General features: G+C 36.0%; 2 protein-coding genes and 1 non-coding gene across 6 annotated transcripts; 1 reads left to right on the top strand and 2 right to left on the bottom strand.

Moving 5' to 3' along the window:
- Positions 1 to 1,365: 1,365 nt before the first annotated feature.
- Positions 1,366 to 1,439, bottom strand: TRNAI-AAU (transfer RNA isoleucine (anticodon AAU)). The gene has a single exon. It is a non-coding gene; the product is annotated as a tRNA-Ile (tRNA).
- A 3,616-nt stretch (positions 1,440 to 5,055) lies between these two features.
- Positions 5,056 to 7,074, top strand: LOC111897694 (protein POLLENLESS 3-LIKE 2). Its single transcript, XM_023893644.3, has 4 exons — positions 5,056 to 5,319; positions 5,408 to 5,620; positions 5,713 to 5,868; positions 5,950 to 7,074. Exons 1-4 carry the CDS (start codon positions 5,056 to 5,058, stop codon positions 6,814 to 6,816), a joined length of 1,500 nt encoding a protein of 499 aa, XP_023749412.1. The 3' UTR covers positions 6,817 to 7,074.
- On the bottom strand, positions 7,066 to 9,556 carry LOC111897699 (L-ascorbate peroxidase 3). Of its 4 annotated transcripts, none has more exons than XM_023893654.3 (10): positions 9,419 to 9,556; positions 9,044 to 9,191; positions 8,364 to 8,488; positions 8,224 to 8,273; positions 8,044 to 8,109; positions 7,894 to 7,942; positions 7,725 to 7,807; positions 7,559 to 7,641; positions 7,379 to 7,481; positions 7,066 to 7,310 (listed from the first exon to the last, which is right to left on the bottom strand). In XM_023893654.3, the coding sequence occupies exons 2-10, from the start codon at positions 9,163 to 9,165 to the stop codon at positions 7,137 to 7,139; spliced, it is 855 nt and encodes a 284-aa protein (XP_023749422.1). In that variant the 5' UTR covers positions 9,166 to 9,191; positions 9,419 to 9,556; the 3' UTR covers positions 7,066 to 7,136. The 4 variants fall into 4 exon arrangements, with proteins under 4 accessions (XP_023749422.1, XP_052625307.1, XP_023749417.1 ...); XM_052769347.1 differs by having other exon boundaries at positions 8,224 to 8,270; positions 9,411 to 9,541; XM_023893649.3 differs by having other exon boundaries at positions 9,411 to 9,538.
- Between the last annotated feature and the right edge of the window lie 9,904 nt (positions 9,557 to 19,460).

Raw genomic sequence — 19,460 nt, 5'->3', positions numbered from 1 at the left:
GTGCAGATCTTATTGGGGTCTCCCTTCTCGTCGATTTGAGAAGCGGTGGTTTCATAGCAGGGCATGCCACTTTGAATGCTGATGTGTGCAAAGTGGAAAAACACGAGAATGCATTCATAGAAAATCAACATGTGTTTATACCTTTTGCTTTTGATACCTTTGGTTTTTTCGTGCCAGAGGCAGTGGAGCTCCTTAACAGAGTCCAGCGGGTCATGCATTCTAATATTGTATCTCCTACATCTACATATGTTGTTTTCAAAAAATTCGTTTTGCCATCCATAAAGGACCAACGACACAACTTGTTGTCCGTTTGCCTTCTGTCGATAGATATTGACTCTGATCAAATTTACTAAGAGATGACTGATGAAAAAAATGTTTAATTAAACTGATTAGATTAGGTTGAGATTTTTAGCTCATTTAATTGAGCAAATCACCTTGAACCAAACCCACCCGGTTGCCACCCCTAGTAATGTGTGTAGTTGGTGGCTAATCTACACCAATCCGGTTTTATTTTGAAAAGTTATGGTGTTAAGGCCTACTAGATATTTTTTTATATCTATTTTAAACATGTTTTATTGCTAATCCGCTAGTCCTCTTTTTCTGCTTTCAAACAACATCGTGAAAGGTAATCAACTTCGTGGACTTGATTCATGTATGATCATCGCTCGACTGATTAAGGCATTTGGTCTTTTTATGTTCCAAGACACGAGTCCAAATCTTGATAATATATATATTTTTTTCAAACAAGCTTGTGGAAGCTATTAAATTTAGAGGTGAGAAGAATCTCAACGCAATAAGATGATACATAAGACATGTATACCGAAAGGTGTGAGTTTTAATCTTGGACTTTTCTTTTTTCTATAAAATTCTACTTTGTTAAGCGGATTGTTTAAAGAAAGAAATATACATTACAAAGATCGAACGCAACAGTCAAATTAAGGAGCATGTGTATTACCCAATTATTCTAACCTCAACTCGTGAAATAAATGGAACGTCGGTGAATACTAATTAAACAGCATTTAGTTATATACGGAGGATTGGAACAATAGCATTTTGTATATAGGTTAATATACCATTAACATTTGATGGTAGTGAGTTTAATAGTATATTTCAATATTTGTTTTTTCCCTTTTGGTTCATCGTTTTATCATGTCACCTCTATAAATTATAATTTAAGGATATTTAAATAAACGTCATATATCAACTCTTAATATAATACATCAAAAACTGGGAAAAGAAATTTCGCTTAATAAATATATTAAATAAACAAAAAGACTGAAACAGGTCATAATTGTGATAAAACATCAATTATCGAGCTGAGAGCATTTTTTTTTTTTATAGCAATAGATTTAGCGACAAAAATTTTGGCCCATGCAGGTCTCGAACCTGCGACCTTCGCGTTATTAGCACGACGCTCTAACCAACTGAGCTAATGGGCCTTGTTGTCATAGTTTTTTCTGCTTCAAATAAATCATAAATATAGATTGAATGAGAACGTGTAAATTTCGTCATACCCAGAAAAAGGAAAAAATATATATAGAATTAAACTAGTCATTACTATCACTATCACCTTTATCACTTGTTTTGCGAATAGATTTTTCGTACTCCAGTTTAACTAGTATTTAAAAAAAATATCTCGTATACATACGACGAGTCTTTATTTCAAATTATTGTTCTTCATTCTCCAATTTAACTAGTTGTATTTTAAACAAAACCTCGTGTACACATGAATCTTTATTTCAAATTCTCTACTTTCATACCACACGAGTGCTTTCATTCCCAACCCCCTCTTTTTATAATTGGCTATTCCTTATTGGCATTTCAAAACAAAATCTTTCATGATCCATGTGACGTTGCTTGCTCTAGATTTTTTTTTTTTGGAAAGGGAACTTCCCTAACGAGCGTTTCCGGGCCAGCTTACGCGCACCGACTAATCCCCCGCTGCAAACATGAGACTTTGCCTCATGCCCTGGAGTCACTGCAGGCGAACCTCCATGGCCACAAGGGCTGAGTAGTGCCAGGATTTGAACATGGGTCAATAGGTTATCCACCATATCTTCCACATGCTTGCTCTAGATTCTGAGCAAGGGAAGATGCATGGGCTGACCATGAGGCTCGTGATGGTGTACGATAATAGTCTTGAATTGAGTTTCGTTTGATAGTACTTTCATAATAGACTTTTCACTAGATTTAGGGTAGAAGCCTGAAAGTCCTCGCAAGCATGGAAAAAAATAAAACGATGCAGAGAATTAACGTGATTCGGTTGATGTGATTTACGTCTAAGAGGAAGAACCAAAGAACTTTTATATTACTCTTGATTTTTTTTCAAAGTGATTAAATTAGAGTCTCTATCTATGAATACTTTTTTTTAGAACGACAATCTAACTATTTCTAAACTACTCATAATACCACCACCTATGTCTCTAATGAGACTTGAACCATCAACCTCTAGGAGGGAGGACAACACCCGGTACCATAGACTCTAGCAACTATAGGGTCAAAGTCATATACAATTAAATCCGTAATAACTAAAAACGTCCATACTCGTCAAAGTATCGGTTGCGATGCAGTATGCTAATGACGAAAAAGTACCCTTGAATTATCGCATGCTCAACAAAGTAGTCATGTATGAGACATTGTGGGCAGACTCATAGTCTCTCTGTATATCTTTTTGGTTTTTTTGACGTGAACTTTTGACTTCCTCTTTGCTTAAATATCAATCATTATCTCCAAAGCTTTTGCAACCCTTCACCGCTTGCATCACCAATTCCAATGTTATCGAAGTGGAAGACGATGAAAAGATTTTAAATGAAATTAATGAAATAATAAAAGTATTGGTATGGTATAAAATATAAACGGTAGGGTTGGTTGATATTTATATTAGATTAAAAAAATAGCAGTTAACCAAGTATGAGGAGGAGAAAGAACATGGGGCCCTTTTCTCACTCCTTCTAGTCTAAATCTAAATAGAGCATATCTAATGTTTCTCTGGTAAGTACATGGGGCCCTTTTCATGCCAAGGACAATGAGGAAACCATAAAGCTCCTTCTCCTTTCTTAAGGAAATCAAGATTAGCAATTTAGAGTCAATTCATTATTCTCTAATCTCATCTATTCTCAGTTAATTATTATGTGTTAATGTAAATGCTTCTACCATATAATCAATATTTACAAATGTTCAATTAATATTATATAATAACCATACTGTTCCCCTACTTTTCATTTTTAAGCGACCCTAACTAGAGAAAGCTACAACATAATTAGTATATTTTAATCATGCACATAAACTAAGAATGACATGTGTGCTTCATATTCCATACTAGGTGGACATAGTAACATATACCATGATCCGGAGGTCCAAATATATATGTCTCGAGGTCCAAATATATGTCCTTAACATAATTATACTCCAAAGTTCGTTATTGCATAACATTCAAAAACCGAATCATCATTCTATGTAAGAATAAAAATATGAGGTGCAAGATCCAACAACCTTCTTTTTACAAACCAATATATATGTTTCGTCCAACATGGAACGACTCACAATAAATGATACCACCCTACATGTCCTAAAAAATGAGGAAACATGCCTATAAAAGGGCATGTGTTGTACAATACACATTGATTATATTATTTTAGACGATACATAACATTAATCATGATGATTCAATCATACTTCCAACATTACGTATATGGAACACCTCAAGAAAAGTCTTTGTTGTCAGACAAAGCCTTTACTATCCTCTTGAACGTGTACTTGAGAATTAGAACAAACTCTTGATGAACATCCCAAGATTTCCTAAAAAGAAATCGATCGGGAGCACGGTGATTTTCTGTCTTCTATGGAACATCTGGTTGGTCAGAAACGATATGGTCTTCAGAAATACTATTGCATCTCCAACAAAAGTAGCCGATAATATCATCTCTATGTCATATACATGGTGCAAGCACAGGAGTCCTCATGGTTGCGGTAGTTGGGCTGAATGGAGTTGTTCGTCATTTGCTCATCTAAGTCTTATCACATTGTAATTGTTCTTTTTATGTTTCTCGTTTTTGTACTGTTTTATTTGGTCGCGATTTAGTTTCTTGTTAATCGTTGATCATTTTTAATGATATTTGCCGTTTCCAAAAAAACATCCCAAGATTTGTCTGATATTTTTGTGTTGCTGTTAAATCTAACAACCATCCGTATCCTAATTAGTACTGAAAACCCCAATAACATCAAGTGATGGTTAATTAAATCAAATAACATTGTTTTGGCATTTCTTTATTATTACTTTTGTGTCGTATTAAAAATATATTATATATCATACGGATCATAAATCTCATATTCAATTACCATTTCTACCAATTTATTTAACAGTTACATCTCGAATAAATATATTAGTTAACGGTCATATTTTCAATGGCAATAGTATTCTTTTTATTATTTGATCGATGACAAAGCATCCCAAAGCTCACACTCTTTTGAACTATCAACGTATCATTCTTCAAATCTTAGATGACTTTTCACTGCATCTTGTTATTATTAAACAAATAGAAAGACACTATAAATCATTTGTATCATAACTAGATTCAAGTATAGTTTTCTTTCTGATTACTTTTGGATAAAACCGTTTTAGCTAAAAATGTCATCAAGTGTTACCTATTAGGGGCATAAAAGTAATAAAACTACAGGGGGGCTGTTCTACGAATTATTTATTCAGAAAGGGCAAACGTGACGTTTGCCAAAATATCAGGGGCCGAATATAACAAGTTACCATTTTCCCAATCGCAGACACAACGGCTAGTGATTTGAACGGTAACCCTCCAACGGTCAGATAATTCAAAATAAATCTCAGCACTCAAAAACTCGCTAAATTCCACCGCCTCTCCCCTCTTCCTCCTTCATCTCTTTCTCTTTCTCTCCCTCAAACCCTCCGCCGTATCTCTCTCTTTTTCTCAGCCTCCGCCACCATTGTCACTGGTTATATCACTCTCACTCTGCAAATCCACATATCTTCTAATAAAGATTCATCTTTTTTGAAGAACCCTTCAAAAAATCAAATCAATCAAGATGATGCAAGATATGTGGAACGCTCCGCCAGGGTTCAGACCCACCAAATCGGCGCCGTCATCGCCATTAAAACCTCTGGGTGCTGGGGTATTGAGGACTCGGTCTGAGTCGTTTAATTTGAATCCAACTCGATCCGAGTCAATGATTTCAAACTTGACTCGGTCTGACTCGTTGAACTCGAACTCAACTCGATCTGAATCTTTCCATGTTACCCATAAGGTCCCAGTCGGTGATTCTCCTTATGTCAGAGCGAAAAACGTTCAAGTAAGATTACAAAAAACACAATCTTTTGATTTGTTATGATAGGGTTCGTCGATTTTGATTGATTTATATTGAAAATTTTATTATGTAGTTGGTAGAGAAGGATCCGGAGAGGGCGATTCCGTTGTTTTGGGCAGCCATTAACGCCGGAGATAGAGTGGATAGTGCTCTGAAAGACATGGCGATTGTTATGAAACAACAGAATCGAGCAGAAGAAGCCATTGAAGCGATTAAGTCGTTGCGAAGAAGATGCTCAGATCAAGCTCAAGAGTCTCTCGATAACATCCTTTTAGATCTCTACAAGGTTAGATTTCAAAAACAAATCTTATTTTTTTTTTATTTTTTTTCAACCCTCAAAACTGTTGATTTGATTGAAAATCGAATTTGAATGTGTAGAGATGCGGAAGATTGGATGACCAAATCGGATTATTAAGACACAAATTGTTCTTAATCCAACAAGGAATGGCCTTCAATGGGAAACGAACAAAAACAGCAAGATCTCAAGGAAAGAAATTCCAAGTGTCAGTCGAACAAGAGGCAACTCGGCTACTCGTAAGAACTACGTTTGACTTTGATTTTGACTTTGGATTCGAAGTCCAAATCTAAATTTTGTGTGTTTTTGTTGTTTTGAAGGGGAATTTGGGGTGGGCGTTGATGCAACAGAACAACTACATTGAAGCAGAAGATGCATACAGGAGAGCTTTAGTGATAGCGCCTGACAACAACAAGATGTGTAATTTAGGGATTTGTTTGATGAAACAAGGGAGGCTCGGAGAAGCTAAGGATACTTTAAGGTTAGTGAAACCTGCGGTGGTGGATGGGCCACGTGGGGTGGATTCACATCTGAAAGCATACGAAAGAGCTCAACAGATGTTACGTGATTTGGAATCAGAGATGATGAATAGCGGCGGAGATAGAGTTGAACAGCGGAAACTGTTCGATGCTTTCTTGGGTTCTTCAGCACTTTGGCAACCTCAACCTTGCAAAGAACATTTATCTTCTGCACCTGTACCTGTTTCAAACAAAAAAACCGAAGATGGTTTTGGTGATGAGAATAAAAAACCGGTGGTGGTGGTGGGCCCACCTGGGATTCTCAATCCTAATTCCAATTCCAATTCAAATTCGAATTCGAATTCGAATTCTAATTCTAATTCTAATTCACTGAATATCGATGCTAAGCCTTTTTACGTGAAAACCGGTGAAAATGCGGCGGAGGGGCTAAAGAGAACGAGGTCAGTGAACGGAGAAAAAGACGCCGGAGAAATGGAGGTGAAGGCGAGAAGGAAATCAGGGTCGCCGGAGAAAAACGACTGGAGTGGGCTTTTGCCGGATAGTAAGGATTTTGAGGAGGCGATTCTTGCGGCGGTTTTGGGTTCCACGACGACGACGACTGAACCGGAGAAGATGAAGATTGAGACAGGAAAGGTTGTTGGGAGGAAAATTGAGAAGAGGTTGAAGGTTTTTCAAGATATTACTTCGACTCTTAGTCCAAGAGCTTGAAGAACTGAAGATGATTACTGACTTTTTAATTTAATGGAATAGGATGATGATGGAGAAGATAGACTTGTTCTTCTCTCACTGTGGTTGGGTGATTTGGTTTGGTGTTAGTTGTTGGAGTGTTTGTGCACCCAACTCATGTTTTTTTTTCTTTGTTTAACTTAATTGAAAATTTGCCTTCACAATGTAGGCGATAGTTTAAAACAATAAGCATTGTATCAATCTTATTTATATGAATGCAAATCATGATGATGAGTCTCAGGTTTGGGTTTATTATTATTATTATTATTATTATTATTATTATTATTATAACATGTATAAATTTAGCACTTTCTGTTGATTTCATATAAGTAACTGAGGATGACCACAGTAGCAGCAGCAACAACTCCTACAGCAGTTTGTGCAAATAATACAGTCTTTGAGCGTTGTGGGGTGAACCCAAGTTCTGAAAGCTTTTTGTGTGATTCAGCATAGTCTTTGAAGAACACATCTTCATCCTGTGTACACAAAAGAAGCTTGAATTCCTATCGAACATTAATGAATATGATTGAAAAGATATTTTTACCTTTGCATAAAGTTCAACATAGTTACGAAAGTTTGGGTCATGGAGTAAAGCTTTATCAGTAGGAAGTTTCAGCAATCCTTCTGAATCTCCTTTTAGAAGCTCCCTGATTCATTCATTAATTACATAATAATATTATTTTTTATCAAAAAGGAGAAAATGGATGTGTAATTTTTTACTTACAGGAAATAAGAGTTGTCAAACTTGAAAGGATCTTTGGTCCATGGTTTTTCATCAAATCCTGACCTTTCTGGATGTGCCTTTCCCTGAGAGAAATTGTATTAATAAATATTTTATGTTAAAACATAAAAAAATAAATGGTGTCAACTTTGATGAAAGGAAAACTGACCAAAGTGTGAGCACCAGAAAGTGCAACTATATCTTTGTCTGATAGCCCCATCCTGTAGAACACATCCCTGAGATGTGCTGGACCTGAAGATTATACATACATGATACATACATACATATATACATACATACATACATACATACAATTAAAAACATGAAAAGAAAGTGACCTTGTTTGGCATCAGGAAGACGTCCTTCATTAGGGGACACTTTTGAATCCTGTTTGACAGAAAAGTGGAAGAATAAATAAGGGACCCAATAAATAATAATTATAAGAAACTGATTAATTAATTAATTACTAAAAGGTTAGTTTATTATACCTTCCTTCCAGGTTTGAAGTTAATGGTGGGGCCTCCAGTCACCTCAACTGCAACAACTCCAGCAAGCTGAACAACATTTCATTATAATTTTGAAAGAGAGGTGAATTTAAAGTGAAAAGATCCAACGTGTTTGAGAGAGATGATTTGTGGTTTGTATTTAAGCAATAATTAATTAATCACCTGATAGAGATCAGCATATGTAACTCTCGGGTGTTTGGCTTTCACTTCTTCTGTTATTAATGTCACATACATCAATACTTTTCTCAAAAGGGATAAAAAAAATATATTAATGTTTATAGCAGAAAGGCATAGAAACTTACCACAAAGATCAATAGCAATTTTCAGACCAGTGTTTGCTGCATGCATATACTCTTCCTTGTTCCTGATTGAACCATTTGGGCCTCCTGTCTTTGTTTTAGCATCATAAGTCCCTGCATCATGCCATCTGCATTCCCCAGCAAACTCTTAGTTATAGATCATGAGGATTAGAACATCACATCATTAACACTTAAATTTAATGCTATGCTTTAGGCTCAATCATAAGTCATCTCTTCTGAGAATAATACAATCAAATTTGCTGAGAATAACTAATTGCTAATTCATTTCACAATTTGTGTGTGAGAGACAACTACATCATCATTATTAGAGAATACATTTACTTTGTTGCACAACATCAATGCTATAGTTTTCTAAAACATCTATAATCCATATTTTATCATTTGACAGATTAAGCAACAAATGAATGAACTAATTTACATGACAGAATTGGAAAGAAATGTCGATCTCAAGAAGAATAAAGAAACTAATTTAAGAAGCTTGTAAAGTAATCGATCAGCAAAGATAGAATAACGATTCCAGTAATACCGATCAGTTAATAGGTCACAAATAATACCTAGGCACCAGAGCATAAATTAAGCTCTTAATCTAATAGCTATACAGATCATAGATCTGAACGTGATTCATGAATTCATACGCACAGAAAATATAAGAAATCACATACGCTAATCGAAGCATAATTGGAGCACATTTTTTGTTGGAGATGAGGGCACGAAGATCTCGAAGGGCCTTTTCTATCTCCTTCAAATACTCTGCATCCACTACAAGAGCTGCTGCTGCCGCCATTTATGCTTTGTTCACTTAATTCCTCCCTGAAAAAAACCCAATCACATCAAATTACTTAGTAATTCCATATACTAACTCTTATCAAACATAACTAAGGTTATTCTTTCTAAAGCTCTAAAATCACTTCAAAATGTACGAAATCTCTTTTGATTTTAACAGAATCATGATAGTAGTACAAAAATCAAACTCGATCTTCGATGAATTTAACAGACTAATGATTTTGATCAAGTTCCTTGAACATGCACCTGAGTACCTGATCGAATCAATAACAGGCTTCTTCGTTCTCGTGTTATATATATGGAGAGAGAGAGAGAGAGAGAGAGAGAGAGAGAGAGAGAGAGAGAGAGAGAGAGAAGAAATGAATCAGAAAGAAGACACGCGAAGGATCGAGTATGAGGCGAGGAGAAGAAGAGAATAAATGGAGGGAAACTTATAGTATAAATAGCCAGACTCTTCCTACAGAGTGCATATTTTCAAACACAGAATATTATACAAAGATCAATACGTAGAGTACAACTACTTATGATGATTCCTGTAATTATAAGATTTCCAGCTTTGGAAACAATCAATTATATATTATGTAATAAAAAACCAAACCGAATAACCAATCAAAACCAAATGTTCGAGTATGTTCGAGTAGTTATTCGGTTAATTTGGTTTGGTTAACCAAATAAAAATACTTTATTTGGTTTGGTTTTGGTTAAATTTTTATGATTTTGGTTAATCCGAAAAAATCGAATAAACTATTTAATTAATATATATTTGTATAATTTATATCTATAAATCAAAATTTTATATTTATGTTGATAAATAGTTATTAAAAAATATTTTCATAATTCCATATTTAGTTATTAACTATTAAAAATTTATAACTGTTTATATATATATATATATATATATATATATATATAGTATTAAAAAGTAACATAAAATACATGTTTCCAGCCGGTGGTGGTGGTGTGATCGGACCACATAAATCTCTATGCACGAGTTCTAGCCGTTCTTTACCTTTAAATTTGGTAAGCTTAGGATAGGATTTTCGAGTTTGCTTGGAGATCAAGCAAGCTTCACACAAACTTGTAAGAACTTCGATTTTGGGTAAACCTTCCAACATTCTAGTATCCGCCATGTGTTTTAATGCATTGAAGTTTACATGTCCAAATCTTTTGTGCCAAAGCCAAGATGCCTCGCCTTATTCTGCAAGTAAGCATTTCGAAACTTCTTCTTCAAGTATGGTTTTGTACAAACAATTGCTTGATTGTTGAACCTTTAATAATAATTTTCCTTATGGATCATGAATCCATAAATACAATCCAAGTATCACAATTCGATCTCCATATCCTAGCTAATTGTCCAAAGTTAATGATATTGCTACATAACCTAGGTATATAGTATACCTCTTTCAGCAATCTACTTTCACCATTCTTGCATTTGAATATAATTGAACCCTTCCCCTCTATTCGCTCTCTAGATCCATCACCAAATTTCACATAACCTTTAGTAGACAGATCAAGGGTTCAAAATTTTCCTTTTTCGCCAGTCATGTGGTTGCTTGCTCCATTGACGAGATGCGACACTTTTGATTTGGTTGGAGTTTGTTCACTTGATCTTAGCTTGGAATTAACTTTTGCCTCATTCAAGTAAACTTCATCGTTTATGTAACATCCTAATTTCCGAGGCCAAAAATTTCATTTTAAATTAAGTAATTCACATCATAGTTTACTAAAACATTTTCCATGTCATATCATTTAAAAGAGGATACATAACAATGTGTCTGATAATCATATTGTCAAAATTAAAATAAATCAGAGTATATTCCCAGGAAACTCCATGCGGAAAACATGTGTGTGTGTGTGTGTGTGATGCGCTGCTACACCGCCGACTCCTTCCCTTTAGACGAAGAGGTACCTGAAACCAAAATTGAAACTGTAAGCACAAAGCTTAGTGAGTTCCCCCATCATACCTCATACCAATGCAATCACATAGCATACATACTGTCGGGTAATTCTGGGGCGCCCGTCTTACCCATGTCAAACCATTCTGGGGTGCTGACCTACCCATGTCGAGCCATTCTGGGGTGCTGACCTACCCTTTGGTCTTACAACCGAACGCGGGGACTATTTCACCCCTACTGCTAACACATAAAATCATATCTCAATCATGCTGTCAGACATATTTGGGGTGTCCGACCTACCCGTTGGTCCTAACTGTAACATCCTAAAAATTTAAGACCGGGTTCTTAAATTAATATGGATAAATAAATAATAGGTGAATTATTTAAATAAATAATGAAGGGATAATCATATTATTATTCGATATGAAGCTTGCAAAGTTAAAGGTTGAGATGCTAACATTTCAAAGTTAAGGGACCCAAAGTGTCAATTTAGAAAAGTATGTTTTACCAAGAGTTGACTCACCAAGGTTAATTGGATGAGGAATATTACGAATGGGATGTTCAAGGACTCATTATGTCAACCTTTTAAGAAAATGTGAAAATAAATGAAGAAATGGTAAATTTGCCAAAAGATGTAAACTAGAAGGACCAAATATGACAAATCCAAAAATAAGAATGCTTCCTCCTCATTTCAGCCAAACAAGAACAATAGGAGGAGAAGAGAGGATATTGGGTTGCGATTCAAGCTCAATAAAAACCCTAGGGGTCGATGTTAATCCTTCTTGGTTCATTTGGAGCAAGTTCTGAAGAAATCAAGTGGTTCAAGGTATTATTGCTCTTCCTTTTCACCTAGAATTTGGATTTGTGAAGTGGGTTTGACCCCAATGTCAAATTTAGCTTATTATAAGGGTTAGGGTTTTGGTTTCTAACCTCCCTTGAGTTGTTTTGATGATCCCAATCTCACTCCAATCATCCTATTGATGGATTTGAGGATTTGGGTAAAAGCACTCATGAACCCTAGAAATTCAAAATGAGGATTTCATGTTTATATGTTAGATTGGAATGGATTCAATTATCTAGATGAGGTTTCATGGCAATGAATCCAATTAGAATGATCAAACACATTTATGGCGGGAAAGTTTTGCATAAACATGGGTTTTAGATGGTTATGTGAGAAATTATGATGAAAACAATGAAATTCTTTGAATGTGAGCATTTGATGAGTATATGATACTCATAATCATGAGTTGATACTAACAATATGATTTGAATGCAAGAACATGAAGAATTGAATGATCTATAGTTGAATTTATGGAATAATTGGCCATAAGGGTATTTTGGGAAATCTATTGGTAATTACATAATGAATCTCATATAAGAAGTGAATGATATTCATGAACATGAATTGACACTCAAGAGATGATAGTGATACACAAACACGAGGCGATGCTAGTAAGGTTCTATCTCAAGTGATTGTTTGGGCAAAAAGGGCAACTTAGGAAACATGGAATGGAATTGAGGATTCCATAGTTGGATTAAGTATTTGCAATGATATTAATGATGTTTTATCTACTTGAAAACACCCGATGATGTATTAAATGATTTGGGAATAAGTCATATTGGCTAAAGAGTGTTTTTTAGCAAATTGAGCTCTTAACCCTTTCATTTGAGTGCTTGTAAGCACTATAAACTTAACATGTTGATTGAGGACTTAATGAATTAAGTTGAATGTTTTGACATGATAAAACATCCTCTAGTAGTGCTTAAAGACCTTTATAGGTGTTCCAAATGGTTAACTAAAAGACCAAAACCATCTAAGCAAGTTTAAGACTCAAAAAGTGAGTTTTTGAGGGTGTTTGGGCTGCTACGGGACGCGACCCGCGTGGTCAGGCACGCGGCACGCGCACAGACAGCAGATTGCCCAGCTAGATGGAACTTTAGTATTTTCCTCATAACTTTTGCATACGGACTCGGATTTACACGCGGTTTTCGCCTACATTCATATTTTTACATAAGGAATAGTATGAAACAATAAAATTTATTAATGGAAACTTTGAGGGGTATTTTGGTCATTTAATGACATGTGTCCATGTTATATAGGTGTTGAATGAGAGTGTTTCTATAAGGAAAGGAACTAGAAGAAGCTAGCTAGCCTACGTGTGATTGAGGTGAGTACGTGTTGGGATTTTTCCACTTTGGGGTACATGGCAAAATGATTTTATGATAATGAAATGCAATGCTTTGATATATGAATTGTTTTGAAACGAAAGCGTCAAATGTTTTTGGAAAGGGTATTTTGAAAGAGTGTCTTAAAGGCAAAAATGTTTTTGGAAGAAAAGAACGTTTTAGAAGATCGAATGTTTTGAAAATATGATTGAAATGTTTTGAAATATAGATGCTTTACTTTTGAAATGATTTTATGATACTAATGTATGAAATGTGTAAAGCATGGAAAGTAATGAAAAGAAACGGAAAGTAATGAAAAAAAATGTAAAGTAATGACAAGGAATGGAAAGTAATGAAAGAAATTGAAAAGTAATGAAATGAAAACTGTCCGGGCCATGATACCTCGTGAGAGGCACTAGCGGAATCTATCGGGGTGACGCCTCCCATTCGCGAGATAGATGTCATATTATGATACCTTGGTGGATTGATTTGTTCTTTCCACCTTGGCCTTGGAAATGATACCTTGGTGGATTGATTTGTTCTTTCCACCTTGGCCTTGGAAATGATGCCTTGGTGGATTGATTTGTTTTTTTCACCTTGGTCTAGACTTGGGAGTGGTTCCTTTATTGGACGTAGACCCTAAGTATAAAAATGGCAACGGTTTAATACCGAAATTAGCCCTTAATGCTAAAAGAAAATAAAATATGGAAGCATGGCTTTTGAAATGAAATGATAATATATGAAATGATATTTATGAAATGTATGAAATGAGTTTTCCTTGAAAATGTTTTGTGGTCTAAAACTATGTTTTGCAAAGATGAAATGTTTGGTAAAAATGTGTTAAATGTTTTGGGTCACAAACCCACGTAGCTCACGAGACATTATTGTCTTACGTATCTCTTTTTAATGCCATGTGTCTCAGGTTACCTTTAAGGAGAAATGATGATAGATGGAAGTTAGAAGTCAAGTGATAGAGTATGGAGTGGGACTTGTTAAGTTCATTGTTAATTATATTGATGTAATTCTTATTGGCTTGCTATGGTTGTATTGATGCTTAATGGTAACACCCATTGTTTTAAATTTGAAAATGTTTTGCGGGACCGGTTTTTGTTAAATGTGGGTTAAGACCCGAATGTTTTTAAAACCATAGGATGAAAAAGTTTTCAAAAAAATTTGGGGTGTTACACTAACGACCGAATCGGGGACTAATCCTCTCCTACTGATACTATCTCACATAACATAGCAAATTAGCATAGTCATATATCAAGCAAGCTAGCATACTCGCATATCAAGCATCAACAACCGGACAATTATCACAAAGACAATCATCATAACTATACATCTACTAGTGGGCCGGCCTTGGTGCCTTAGACCCACTTCTACTAGAAGGTAACTCACCTCGATGTCGTGTAGTGTCTGAAAAATTTTCGGTGTGAAGGTCGGATCTCCTCGACTCCTCAATCACTACACGACATCCCTCAAGTCATCAAACAAAACAAACAACCCTAACCAATGTGAAAATCAAAATCAACCAAAGTCAACATTGGTCGAAGTCAACACCCAGTTGACCTAACTCGCCGAGTTGGTTTACCAACTCGTCGAGTCTATACCCATTAACCTGATCCAACCTCGACTCAACTCGTCGAGTCTAGAAAGAACTCGAAGGGTTCTCCTTCATTCAAACCATCGGGACCATCTTCATCCTACTCACCGAGTCCCTCCTTGAACTCGTCGAGTTCATCTCCTCATATGAAGACGTCCAGCCTATGACTCGCCGAGTTGTATGAACAACTCGTCGAGTCTATCTTTAAAGATTGGGAGATTGCCTTGGACTCGCCGAGTCTGTTCATCCACTCATCGAGTCCCACGATTTCCAGGTCCCTTTACACGTCCAAACAACTAAGGGACTTCCTTCCCTAACAACTGGTCCATCCACAGAAAGGATTTAGTGGTCAATACACACAGACTCGCCGAGTCCCAAGAGCGACTCGTCGAGTCCATCCATGTCCATTACTATACAGCCGATTTAGATGGGTCTTAACTCCTCAAAACCATAGATCTGGCCTCCTAATGCCCATTTTACACGTAAAGTTCCAAACTTGGTGCACATGTATGGGGTCTTTGGCTCAAAAATCCATAAAATGTGATTTACAATGTGCATGGAGCTCTCATGGCCATAGAGTTGGCACCTTTATGCTATGAGACCCCTCCAATGACTCAGATATGAAAGTGGAACTCCATGAACACCTCACAAATCCGAAAATGGCTTGGGAAAGCCCTAAATGCACCTAAAATCTAAGCCCTAAGGATGAATAACCAAATGGAGACCAAACCAGGGGCACTTTACCTTGATTAAGCTGAAAATGGAGTAAGATCTCTGGATCTACAATCCCCAACTCGAATTCTCAAGCTTCTTCCTTCCTTCCAAGCTTCACAAACCACCGAATGCACCAAAATGGCCTTAGAACACAAAAAAACGGCTAGGGTTTCGATATACAGCTTCTTAGGAGTGATAGGGACAAGGGAGGCTGAGTTAAGACGTTTAAATATGGTGCAAACCCTCAGATTTAGGGTTTCACTCAAACAACACCTACTCGTCGAGTCAGTCTCCTGACTCGTCGAGTAGGTCACTTAAAATGCCCGCGGATCACGATCCTACTCGATGAGTTGGGCCTACAACTCGTCGAGTCCCCAAAAAACACATAAATGCTTAAATTAAATGCGTATTGGGAATCAGGCGTTATAGTTTACTTGGCTTGCAAGCAGAAATGTTGGCTCATGATCATTTTGTCGTTGAGTTAGGTTGGCTTCATGATTCCTCTTACGATGTGGGTTCTTGCACTCAGCAGTGTGATGACCAAACTCTTGACAATTATCACGAGTCATTCTTTCTTTTGTTTTGTTAATTAACACCACCTCGTCCTTTGTTGGAGTTGTTGGAATTGTTGTAACCACCTCTTCCTCGTCCTCGTGTTTCACCACCTCGATTATTATTATAATTATTGTTCTGTTGTTTTGAACGATCTTCATTATTTTTCTTCTTTCCCATTCCGACCACTCTTCATTTGTTAACAATAGCTTCTTTTCTTCGGCTTCTTTATGAACCCCAATACGAATCTCATGAGCTTTTAATATTCCAACAACCTTTTCAAAAGTCATCTCATCGAGATAACCAAATTGTTCAATTGTTGATGCAAGTTGAACGAATTTGGAGGGTACGACTCGTAACAACTTTTTCACAAATATAAGATTCTTCAACTGTTTCACCAAGAGCTCGAATATTGCTTACAATACCTCCAATTTGTGCAAAAAAATCATCCACGGTCTCTGATTAACTCATGTTCATCATCTCAAATTCGGGTTTGAGAGTTTGAACTTTGGCTATTTTGACTCGATCTGCTCCCAAGTACATCATCTTCAGTGTTTCCCAACCTTCCTTTGTTGTTTGCTTCTCCGCAATCGTCAATAGAACCTCCTCTTGAATCGCTTGGTAGATGGCTATCATTGCCATCTTGTCTCTCTTCACACCCATCAGATTTGGTGGGTTCTTCAGTTCTATGGATTCCTACACCTCTTAAGCTTGCATATAAATCTTCATCTTAATAGACCATGCTACGTAATTCGTCTTAGACAACATTGGGTATTGAAGAGTAACCGATCCTTCCTTGTTCGACATCGCACCAGATTTGCGCTCTGATACTAAATGTTGGTTTAATCTTCTTAAACAATGAAAGTTTAATCTCCTTAACCCTCTGTTGTTAATTGTTATGAGTTAACATGAAGAAAAAAAAGTAACAGGTAGAAAACACAAGCACAAGCACACAGTGGAAGAGATGGAAAATAAAAGAGAATACTTTTTAGGCTGCTTTATTCTTAAGCTGATTAAAAATTAAAAAGAGAAAACAAATACACCTATTTATAGTTATTCAAAATCGTGGCAACTACCTAAACTTGTTGACCAAGGAAAACTTCCTAATTTGACTAAACATCTAACTTTCCTTATGCAGCATACTTTCCATATTCTAGATTACACCCACAAGTGGCACAATAGAACAACGTTTGGGATAGTGTCACACCGCGTGAATACATGGAAGAGACGACATAAGGTAGGAAGTCGAATTGAATAAAAATGTGTTTTTAAAATCTCGAAACAAGAAAGAAGCTTCAATTGGGTTGATCTTATTCACTAAATCTAAAACAAGCAAAGTTTCTACTTCTTAATTAAGCTCAAGATTCTTTCTCTACTTTAAAATGGTTGGTGGAAAAGAGAAGTTATGGGTGCATGAGGATGTGATCGGGGAGGCAATGGGCTATTATTTACGTTTTTATGCATATTTGTTGTTTCTACTTCTAAAAAACTATGTTTCCTTTTATATGTTGTTTCTAACTTTATTTTTCAATAGTTTATCCTTATTTTTCATTTTTGTTAGATAGCTGGTGGTTTTTTTTACTAGAAAGAAGAAAGGATTTTGTTTATCTATATTTGGGGGTTTTGGATGTTGGATTTGTGGATTAATCCAAGAAATAGATGGTACTTAATTTAGATTGTTGTTATGAACTGGTTTGTAATAACATATTTAATAACATAAAAATGACCAAATGACTCTAATATTAATTTGAAACACTCTATAATACCCAAATGATTACAAGAATGAAGATAGTATAGCTGATTCGAGATAGCCAATCTCCTAATAGGAATGCATTCCAATTTTCACACAAAAGATAAATACCTCACTCCCTGCCCACTACCCTCTTCTTATACCATCTGCCATAACATCTAAATACTATAAAATGCCTAAAATGCCCCACCCATTAATAAGATACTCTTTAATTTGAGGATTTCCCATATTACCCCTAACTAACTTATTTGCCAAATATCAGAGGTATAACAATACCCCACCCCCAAAAGAACCACCTAGTCCTCAAGGTGGATAAAAATAATGCATAACAACCAAATTTTCTCAGGTGACATCTTCTTTCTTCCCTTAGCCTTATCATGATCTACAACCACCACAACAATCACCACAAATATTCCACCCACTTGTTCCACTGCACCCGTGATCATCTTAATAGCTTCCTCATCAATCTTGTAGGCCACATCAGTATTCTCAACATCGTAGATATACAAATTATTTAGTTCTTCATCTTCTTATGCTTTTGCTTTGAGTGCTCCAGTTTTATTCAACTTAATAATAGATTCCTCAATGTTACGCTATAGGGAGCAATGCTGATGTCTCGAAAATACCACTATTCAACTCCAAACTTCTCTAAGAACTCCACATTCATTGTGACATCCCCTTATTCACGGCCAGAAAAGACCAATTTTTATTTATGCTTTTAAAATAAATTCAGAGTAATCCTTTGATTAAAAGAGTTGCGGAATTTGTTCCCAAAACAAAATATGGTAAAATAAAATTTATCAAAGCATTTTTTTAAGAAATGTATTTTCATTATATAACAAAACTCGGGATGTCATGTTCCGATACAGACCAAAAGCATAAACAGTACAAAATAGACCTTACAACAGTTACATATAACTACTGGTCTATAATCCAAAATATCTTGACAAGTCATCCAACTTACGCTCTGGTTCCACTACCTATAATACAAAGAAAATTGAGTGGGTCAGGCTTGGGAGCCTAGTGAGTATATAGGGTTTTCAACCCACAATAAATAATTATATTAAGTTCATCAATCAACAATAACCCGATTACCGATTCCCATTATCCTCACTTTACGTCCCTAAAAACCACTACCTATAATACAAAGAAAATTGAGTGGGTCAGGCTTGGGAGCCTAGTGAGTATATAGGGTTTTCAACCCACAATAAATAATTATATTAAGTTCATCAATCAACAATAACCCGATTACCCATTCCCATTATCCTCACTTTACGTCCCTAAAAACAACTATCATAAGGGACCTAGTCTAAGGATTTTCATTGGGATGGACATTACTGCAAGAGGTTTCCTCGACAATAAATGTCCTAAAGGCAACCATGAGGGGGATAGAGTACACCGGAGAACACATCGTTCACAAACACCTACAGGTTATAAACCTGCCAGCGTTCCACTGGAGTGTCTAGAAAGAGTCCGTGGTCGTCATCCATACTCAGCTAGATGACTATATCAACAACAGAAACATTGAGGCCTCTCATCATTTTATCACACATCAACTATCTACCCATGTTTTACCCAACATTTTTGTGTGTATATATATATATATACACACACAC

This window comes from Lactuca sativa, chromosome 3, assembly GCF_002870075.4.
Source record: "Lactuca sativa cultivar Salinas chromosome 3, Lsat_Salinas_v11, whole genome shotgun sequence".
Lineage (NCBI taxonomy): Eukaryota > Viridiplantae > Streptophyta > Magnoliopsida > Asterales > Asteraceae > Lactuca > Lactuca sativa.
Note: the sequence above shows the minus strand (reverse complement) of the source record. Positions and strands in the feature narration are given on the sequence as shown.

Excerpts from the sequence above, each read along its gene's own strand:
- LOC111897699 (XM_023893654.3), bottom strand. The coding sequence starts at position 9,165 with ATGGCGGCAGCAGCAGCTCTTGTAGTGGATGCAGAGTATTTGAAGGAG. Across the intron at positions 7,943-8,043 it reads ACTTCAAACCTGGAAGGAAG|GATTCAAAAGTGTCCCCTAA; the intron begins GTATAATAAACT and ends TCTGTCAAACAG. Across the intron at positions 7,482-7,558 it reads TTTGACAACTCTTATTTCCT|GGAGCTTCTAAAAGGAGATT; the intron begins GTAAGTAAAAAA and ends TGAATGAATCAG.
- LOC111897694 (XM_023893644.3), top strand. The coding sequence starts at position 5,056 with ATGATGCAAGATATGTGGAACGCTCCGCCAGGGTTCAGACCCACCAAA. Across the intron at positions 5,621-5,712 it reads TCCTTTTAGATCTCTACAAG|AGATGCGGAAGATTGGATGA; the intron begins GTTAGATTTCAA and ends TTGAATGTGTAG. Across the intron at positions 5,869-5,949 it reads AAGAGGCAACTCGGCTACTC|GGGAATTTGGGGTGGGCGTT; the intron begins GTAAGAACTACG and ends GTTGTTTTGAAG.